Consider the following 7,821-nt stretch of genomic DNA (forward strand, 5'->3'; position numbering starts at 1 on the left):
GAACTCACTCTGTAGACCAAGCTGGCCTCAAACTCACAGCAATCCACCTGACTCTGCCTCCGGAGTGCTGGGATTAAAGTTGTAGGCCACCATCACACTCAACAACTAACCTTCATTTAATTTTTTTTTTTTTTTTTTTTTGAGGCAGGGTTTCTCTGTGTAGCTCTGAATGTCCTGGAACTTCTCTCTGTAGACCAGGCTGACCTCAAACTCAGAGAGCCACATGCCTCTGCGTCCAGGCTTCATTTAAATCTTGTCTTCTTGAACATCTGGGATTCCTGTAACATCACACCAACATTGGAACAACCTAAGTCACACCCCCTATACCTGGATTCCTAAAATTCTCCAGAACTTCAAAATCCCTGTAACTCCTCACCCCCAATCTTTGTGTCCCAGAATGTCAGCCACACATTCTTGTAGAAATCATGGCTACCAGGTGTGTGTAGGACAGCAGGCCTGGAAGCACAGTCCTCTCTGACCCCATCCACAGGGGACTAGAATCTGGAAAACAAGGTGTGAAGGGGTTGTGGAAGTGTGAATCAGCCTCCAAGGCTCTCTGGTGTGTGTAGTTGAGAGTTTGAGTGGGTTGTAACCAGAGTATCCGTGGTGGGGCAGGTGGCTGATGTCAGAGACACACGCCCCCCCACAGGTCTCTGGATCTGGCCCCAGTGAGTTGATGGAAGTTGAACATTACCCCCTGCGACCTGGAACCGCCCCAAAGCAGAGCCGGCTCGGCTCCGCTCCTCCCTCTGGGTACATTTAATAGCCTCTAATTACAGCACCTTACCCCACCCGCATGCGGGGGAGGGGCTTCCAGTGGACCCAGGGGTCAAAGGGCAAGGTCTGGGGCTTTACCCCTGGCATCAAAGCCGGTGTACTTTGTACTGTTCATCTGCAAAACGGCGGGTTTGCAATTTTTTTTTTAAATAATAAAATTTCTAATATTAAGAAAACAAAGCCGGGGAATTAAAGCAGCACTTTACCCCTAGGGTCGTGGAGGGCATTCCATTGTCTGTGGATATATAGATTAATGTAATGACTGCGAACAGCAAGCACTCCACAAATGATGTCTTAAGACTTTATTGTTAAAAATCGGTAAGTCTTTCTTTTGTGCCCTCAGTGATCACCTAAGCTTGCTCAACCGGTGGACGCACCCTTTTCCCAGAAGGATGCGTTCCTGCCGTCTGTTTGCCCCCTGGTGGGCTTCAAGTGACCCGCAGCTTTGGCCTAGCCAAGATTTTAAAGCAGGAAGATGCTCAAAGCACCGGGGGCTGTGAAGGAGCAGCTGCGCTCAGAGAGGGCGACTCCCGGCTGGACAAGCGCGTAGTCTTTTATTCAGGCTATCTGCCTCCTTGACCATTCCTGCTCCCGACCACATCCGTGCCTTCTCGGAGGACCCCAGAGTCACTTCTCCAGGGAAGACTCTTTTGAGGATCGTCTTACTCCACGTCTACGGGATGTATTAATCTCTCTCCGCCCATACCGTAACGCGGCTAAACAGGACTTCTTTCAGCTTTGGGGAAAGACCCATGGATGCGCCTGTGAGACTGGGTGCGGTAGATCCGCCTTGGGAGGATCTCGGGGACTACGCCACCTCAAAAAGAAAGGCCGCGGCAGCCTGGGCCACCGCTCTCCCCGCCGGCAGGACTGAGCCAGACTGACACCTAGTGGCGGCATGGGCGCCCGCTGGCGTCCCGCAGCCAAGATGGCGAGGCCGAGAGGCAAGTGCTCGCCTTTGGAAGAGATCATGTGTCTGGGGCGGAGCCTGTGCCTAGGGGCGGGATGGAGCGGGGCGGCGCTCTAGGCCGAGCGGGAGGTCTTGGCTTCGGGCGCTCGCTGGTGGCGGACCCGGAGGCTGCTGCTGCGCGCTGGGGCTCTTTGGCCCGGATCGAATTCGATCCGGAGCCATGAGTGTGGACAAGGCCGAGTTATGCGGGTCTCTGCTCACCTGGGTAGGTCGGGGGGCGGGGCTGGGTCAGGTGTGCGCCCTCTCCTCTCGCCCTGTGGTGGTCTTCTTTCCTCTCTCGGGGCTGGAAGGAGGAATAGGTCGTAGGCTGGCTGGGCCGTTGGACTCTGACCTGACCACCTGCTTCTGTCACGTGGGCAGGCCTGAGAGGAAAGAACAGGTGAGGCCCCGCCCCTCTGGGGCACAGACCTGGTCACATGTTAGTCGTGGGGACCAGGTGACTCCTTGGCAACGCCCTAACCTGGGCTTGCCGAGTTTGTCCAGCTGAGTGAAATGAGCCACGCCCCCTCACTGCCCAGGTGCCCAGGTGTGTAGAAGCCACGCCCCCTAAGAATTGATCTAATGGTGCTACAGGCCCTGCCAACCCTGTGAAGTGTCTGGGGGAAAAAAGTCTTCGAAGGAAGTTGTTCCAGTTCCTGAATTTTCCTGTTGCCCCTTCTGGCCCCCTTTAGTTGCAGACGTTCCAAGTTCCGTCCCCCTGTGCCAGCCCTCAGGACCTGAGCAGCGGACTCGCCATAGCCCATGTGCTGAATCAGATGTGAGTGAGGCTGAGTGGGAGGATCCTGAAGGGCTCCCCAGCCAGCTCATACCACCTTTCTGCCCCTAGAGACCCTTCCTGGTTCAACGACGCATGGCTCCAGGGCATCACAGAGGACCCAAGTCCCAGCTGGAGGTTGAAGGTGACAGGTGGACTCATGACTAGGGAATAACTAGATGGATCTGAGAGGTGATTGTAAAGGGACAGCTAGACACATGCCCTGCGTGACGGACAGGCGGACCTGCCAGGAAGAGAGCCAGATGTCTGGTGATCAGCAAGCTATTTTTGTTCTTTATACAGAGCACCCACAGTAAGACACAAACTTGCCATCATTCCTGTGTTGCAGGCAAAGGGCATATACACAAACGTTAACTCCCAAGAAGTATAGCGGCAAGTGCTTGTAATCCCAGCTATTTGGCTATGCTGAAGCAGGAGGATGACAAATTCTCCATCAACTTAGGCAACTTATTATGATCCTGTTTCAAAACTTTAAAAAGGGATCCAGGGATGTAGCTCAGCAGTAGAGAGTGTGCTCACCCAACACAAGGTCCTGGGTTCAATTCCTGCTTAGCAGGGAGTGCCTGTGGTGGGTAGTAGCCAGACCAGGTGGCACAAATGGGATCTTAGCCCTTAGGAGGCAAGAGGATCAAGAATTCAAGGTTAACCTTGGTGGCTACACAGGGAGTTAGAAGTCATTCTGAGTCACGTGAGATGCTGTTTCAAAAACAAAAAACAAAAACAACTGGACAGAGGAATGACTTAGTGGTTAAGAATGAATGCTGAGCCTGACACAGTGGCAAGACGCCTGTCATCCCAGCACTTGGGAGGCAGAGGCAGGTGATCTCCGTGAGTTCGAGGACAGCCTGGTCTGCAAAGCGAGTCCAGCACAGCCAAGGCTACACAGAAACACTGTCTGGAAAAACCACAAAAATAAATAACATTTAAAAATGAGTTCTGCTCTTACAGAGAACCTGCGTTCAGCTTTCAGCACAGACATTAAGCAGCTCTGAGCCATCTCTTCTATAACTTCAGCTCCAGGAGCTCTGGTACTTCTGGCCTCTGCAGGCACCCATGTTCTCTCTCTCTCTCTCTCTCTCTCTCTGTCTGTTTCTCTTTCTCTACACACACACACACACACACACACACACACACACAATTAAAAAATAAAATAAATCTAAAAATACCTAATGAAACAAATTCAGATAAATCTACGAAAACAATAAAAGGAGGTCTGTGAGAGCAGCAGAGGATATGTAGGTGCTTTTTTGTTGTTTTTTGTTTTGTTTTGTCTTTTTCAAGACAGTTTTTTTCTGTGTAGCTATGGCTGTCCTGGAACTTGCTCTGTAGACCAAGCTGGCCTCAAATTCAGAGATCCACCTGCCTCTGTCTCCCAAGTGTTGGGATTAAAGGCAGATGCCACCATTCCTGGCAAGGATTCTATTTTCAGTACTGTGGATAGGCAGAGAATTGTTTTAGCAGAAGAAAGACAACCTGGCTCAGTCATTTAGAAACTGCCCCTGGCTGCCTGGGGAGGAATTCTGTGCAAGCAGCAAGAGTAAGAGATGAAGAATTGGGAATGCAGCTTGGTGAGCACCAGCTTGCCCAGAGCCCAGCAGTGAGGGGCAGGAAGTGGAATATACTGGTAAGGAGCTCGAGGAGCTGCTCGGTGGGGAGGCCCTCGTCTACCATACCGAAGGCCCTGGATTTGATCACAAGAACTCCTACCCCAACCAAAAAAAGGGGGGAGATGAGAAGCAATGGGTGCAAGTCATCCAAGCGAGCCATGAGAGCAGTAGTGCCAGGCAGGGAGGAGCATTGGATTTTGGGACTTTGAATAAGAGATGATGAGGTGGGTACTGAGTGCAGACAGTGCAGGTCAGCTCTGGAGGAGAAGGAAATTTAGAACAGGGCCAAACAACAAGGAGGAGCAAGCAGGGAATGAAAATTGAGGGGTGGGGAGGAAGTGAGGGCAGGTTTGCAAGGAGGGGTTGCTCTAGACCCCCGTGCATAGATACCTCCTTGTCCTCACTAGGTCAGGACACTGGAGAAGCTCTTACAGAGCCTGATGGAGTACTCGAAGGATGTGAGTAACTGCAAAGGGGTTTAGGGGGCTGAGTTGGGAGACAGGTTCTGTCTGTGAGCCCTCCTCACAGCAACTTCTCCCTGTGTTCTCAGGTTCTGGGGCACCCTGTGTCAGAACAGCACCTTCCGGACATCAGCCTCATCGGCGAGGTTGCAGATCCTGCAGAGCTCGGCAAACTGCTTCAGTTGGTACTGGGCTGTGCTATCAGTTGTGAGAAAAAACAGGGTATGGTATGAGGAGGGCTGGCGGGGAGGAAGCCCGAGAGCTCCCAGAGGAAACCCTGAGGAAATGCTCTTTCCTCTCCAACCCATCCCTGGTCTCAGCCTCTCCTCTCCACCTTCATCCCCAGAGTACATCCAAAGAATTATGACGCTGGAGGAGTCTGTTCAGCAGGTAGTGATGGAAGCCATCCAGGAGGTGGGTGAGGGCATCCCCTGTGCAAACCACAAGTGTCAGGGGAGGGGACATTTCTAGGGTAGAGGTAACTGGGCACAGACCTGGCCTTGCCTGGTAAGATCTGGCCTCTGCCTGGAAGTCAGCAGGTCAGATCTTTTGTATGTCAGCTCTAAGTCAGAACCCTGAAGCCACAAAAGGTTTGGCTTTTTTTTTTTTTTTTTTTTTTTTTTAGTGGGGGGGGCCTCTGGGCAGGAGTTATCTCGTTAGGGGGGGAGGGGAGGGGGCTTCGAGGCTGAATTGTAGAAGCTTTGAAGGTTGTATTAGAGAACCTAGCTCATCACAGTGTCCCCTTCCACAGCTCATGACAAAAGACACTTCTGATTCCCCGTCACCGGAGACTTATGGGAACTTTGATACACAGGTAAAGATGGCAAAACTTCGACCTCACCGTTGGTCCTCTGGTCTGCTAAGATGGCAAGGCCTGTCCTTAGTCCATGCAGCAAGGGTGAACTTTTGATCCTCCTGGCCCAGCCTCAATTGTAGCTGGGATCACAGGAGAGCACCTGATAAAGGTGCTTGTAATCCTTAAGCTTAATCAACCATCCCAATCTTCTCTGGGTCTCAGCCTCTTCCCTTGCCAGAGCTCAAGGGTTAGAAAATTACTCTTCTTCTGTTCTCTTAGGACCCCAGCCCACTCTTAGATCCTGGGGTTTCCTGACCCCTCCTCAGGATCCCCAGAAATCACAGCTTTTCTACTCCCTCCCCTCTGACTGGATCCCCAAGTCCTTTATCTCCTGCCCACCTTGTTCATCAGTCCCGCAGGTACTATTTCCTGAGTGAGGAAGTGGAGGAGGGTGACGAACTTCAGCAACGCTACCTGGATCTGGAGCGGCAGGTGGGCGGGGCTGACAGAACAGGGCCACTTGCATAAACCTACGCGCCCAGAACCTGGTTCATGCTCCAGTTCACCGGTCTTCCCTGCCCGCAGCTTGTGCTCCTTTCAGAGGAGAAGCAGAGTCTGGCACAAGAGAATGCTGCCCTACGGGAGAGGGTGGGCCGGTCGGAAGTGGAGAGCGCCCCAGGCCTCACCGCCAAGAAACTGTTGCTTCTGCAGTCCCAGCTGGAACAGCTGCAGGAGGAGAATTTTAGGTGTGGTCAGCTGGGGGCGGGGCCGGGGCACTGGGGCCAAAGGGCATCCTCCTCATGTGTCTTTCCCCTGACACCCCAGGCTGGAGAGCAGCCGGGAAGATGAGCGGCTGCGCTGCTTAGAGCTGGAGCGTGAGGTCACGGAGCTGCAGCAGCGGAACCAAGCGCTGACCAGCCTTTCCCAGGAGGCTCAAGCGCTGAAGGATGAGATGGACGAGCTGCGGTAGGTAGCAGGTCTTGAATGCCTACCACATACCTGTAGCGAATGTGGCAGTGCTATGGCAGTGCCAACTCCAGATGCTGAGTGCACTTACTCGCCATATCTCCCAGGCATCAACATGATACCCTGAGCCACGCAGTGCCACTTAGGCCCACTACAGTGTCCTGGGCTTATTCCGAGAGACCTCCTGGATGCATGGAGCTCCCCTGAGTTTACAGTGTCATGGCCAACACCTGACAGCACCCTTTGATAAATACCTCCCCTGCTATTGGATCCCATCATGCCCCGGGATTATAGGATGTCCTCTAAACTATCATCGCAGCCCCTTGTGAATCTACTGTGCCCTCTGTATCTCCAAAGGCCTCACCTGTAACCCCATACACTCTCAGAATGCTAACACACCCAGTGAACACTCTCACAGCCTCTGAATACTCCTCACAGCTGCTCCGTGACCCCAAAGTGCCCTTACCACTCCCTCTATTGACCCACCAGCTCTTTCGGCCTGTATAGTTCCACCCCTGAGAACCTTTCCTAATGAGCCCCACCAACTCTGCAGACCTAGCTAACGCCGTCACCTCGAACCCGAATCCCTCAGGCTGAAACCCTTCCCTGCCCAACATCCCAGCTGGCCTCTGAATTCTCCACTCCCCATGCCTTTCTCAGACAGTCCTCTGAACGTGCAAGGCAGCTGGAGGCCACTCTGAGCAGCTGCCGCCGCCGCCTGGGCGAGCTCCGGGAGCTCCGGCGGCAGGTGCGGCAGCTGGAGGAGCGAAATGCGGGCGACGCTGAGCGCACGAGGCAGCTGGAAGAGGAGTTGCGCAGGGCGGGATCCCTGCGTGCCCAGCTCGAGGCTCAGCGCAGGCAGGTAAGGCCGCACCACCCCTGAGCGGCCCCGCCCGTGTTACTGTATTCCTTTGTCAGCACAGCCCTGTAGCGCCTCCTCTTGTGTTCAGCAGGCGACGCTCTAGAGGCATCCCTGCCTGCCTGCTCTGTAAGCCCCACCGCCTCTCTACGCACCCCTCCTTCCAACTTCTTGGCACCACCAGGTCCCTTCTGGTTCCACCAGCGCTTTGGCTGCCTGGTTGCTGCGCCTCCCTCCATCTCTGCTGTCCTCATCTCCCCTCTTCCCCCTTTTTTCTTTTCTTTTTAAATGGATTTATGTGTATGGGTGTTTCCTCCGCCTGTGTGTCTGTCTGCATCTCATGCGTGCCTATTGCTCATGGAGGCCAGAAGAGGGCGTCAAATCCCTTGGGACTGGAATTACAGACAGCTGTGAGGGCCCATGTGGGTTCTGGGAATCGGAGCCCCTGTCCTCTGGAGGAGAGGAGCCGGTGCTCTTATTTGTTGAGCCATCTCTCCAGCCCTGTCTTAATTTCTTTCTTTTTTCTTTCCTTCCTTCCTTCCTTCCTTCCTTCCTTCCTTCCTTTCCTTCCTTCCTTCCTTCCTTCCTTCCTTCCTTCCTTCCTTCCTTC

The 7,821-nt window shown here is 53.5% G+C and overlaps 1 protein-coding gene and 1 long non-coding RNA gene across 3 annotated transcripts in view; one reads left to right on the plus strand and one right to left on the minus strand.

Annotated features, from left to right (window-relative positions):
* Positions 1-1,064: 1,064 nt before the first annotated feature.
* On the minus strand, positions 1,065-2,387 carry LOC129686986 (uncharacterized). Its single transcript, XR_008721722.1, has 2 exons — positions 1,949-2,387; positions 1,065-1,513 (listed from the first exon to the last, which is right to left on the minus strand). It is a non-coding gene; the product is annotated as an uncharacterized LOC129686986 (long non-coding RNA).
* The window catches only part of Hook2 (hook microtubule tethering protein 2), an 11,912-nt gene continuing 5,909 nt past the window's right edge, over positions 1,819-7,821 (plus strand). For both annotated transcript variants that reach the window (XM_055621233.1, XM_055621234.1), the window contains exons 1-11: positions 1,819-1,952; positions 2,419-2,504; positions 2,574-2,646; positions 4,537-4,587; positions 4,680-4,812; positions 4,937-5,004; positions 5,342-5,404; positions 5,798-5,878; positions 5,972-6,132; positions 6,212-6,352; positions 7,013-7,214. In XM_055621233.1, coding sequence (XP_055477208.1) covers positions 1,908-1,952; positions 2,419-2,504; positions 2,574-2,646; positions 4,537-4,587; positions 4,680-4,812; positions 4,937-5,004; positions 5,342-5,404; positions 5,798-5,878; positions 5,972-6,132; positions 6,212-6,352; positions 7,013-7,214 — 1,104 coding nt within the window. In that variant the 5' untranslated portion in view covers positions 1,819-1,907. The remainder of the gene's footprint in view (positions 1,953-2,418; positions 2,505-2,573; positions 2,647-4,536; positions 4,588-4,679; positions 4,813-4,936; positions 5,005-5,341; positions 5,405-5,797; positions 5,879-5,971; positions 6,133-6,211; positions 6,353-7,012; positions 7,215-7,821) is intronic.

This window comes from Psammomys obesus, unplaced genomic scaffold (assembly GCF_907164565.1).
Source record: "Psammomys obesus unplaced genomic scaffold, mPsaObe1.curated_primary_1811, whole genome shotgun sequence".
Lineage (NCBI taxonomy): Eukaryota > Metazoa > Chordata > Mammalia > Rodentia > Muridae > Psammomys > Psammomys obesus.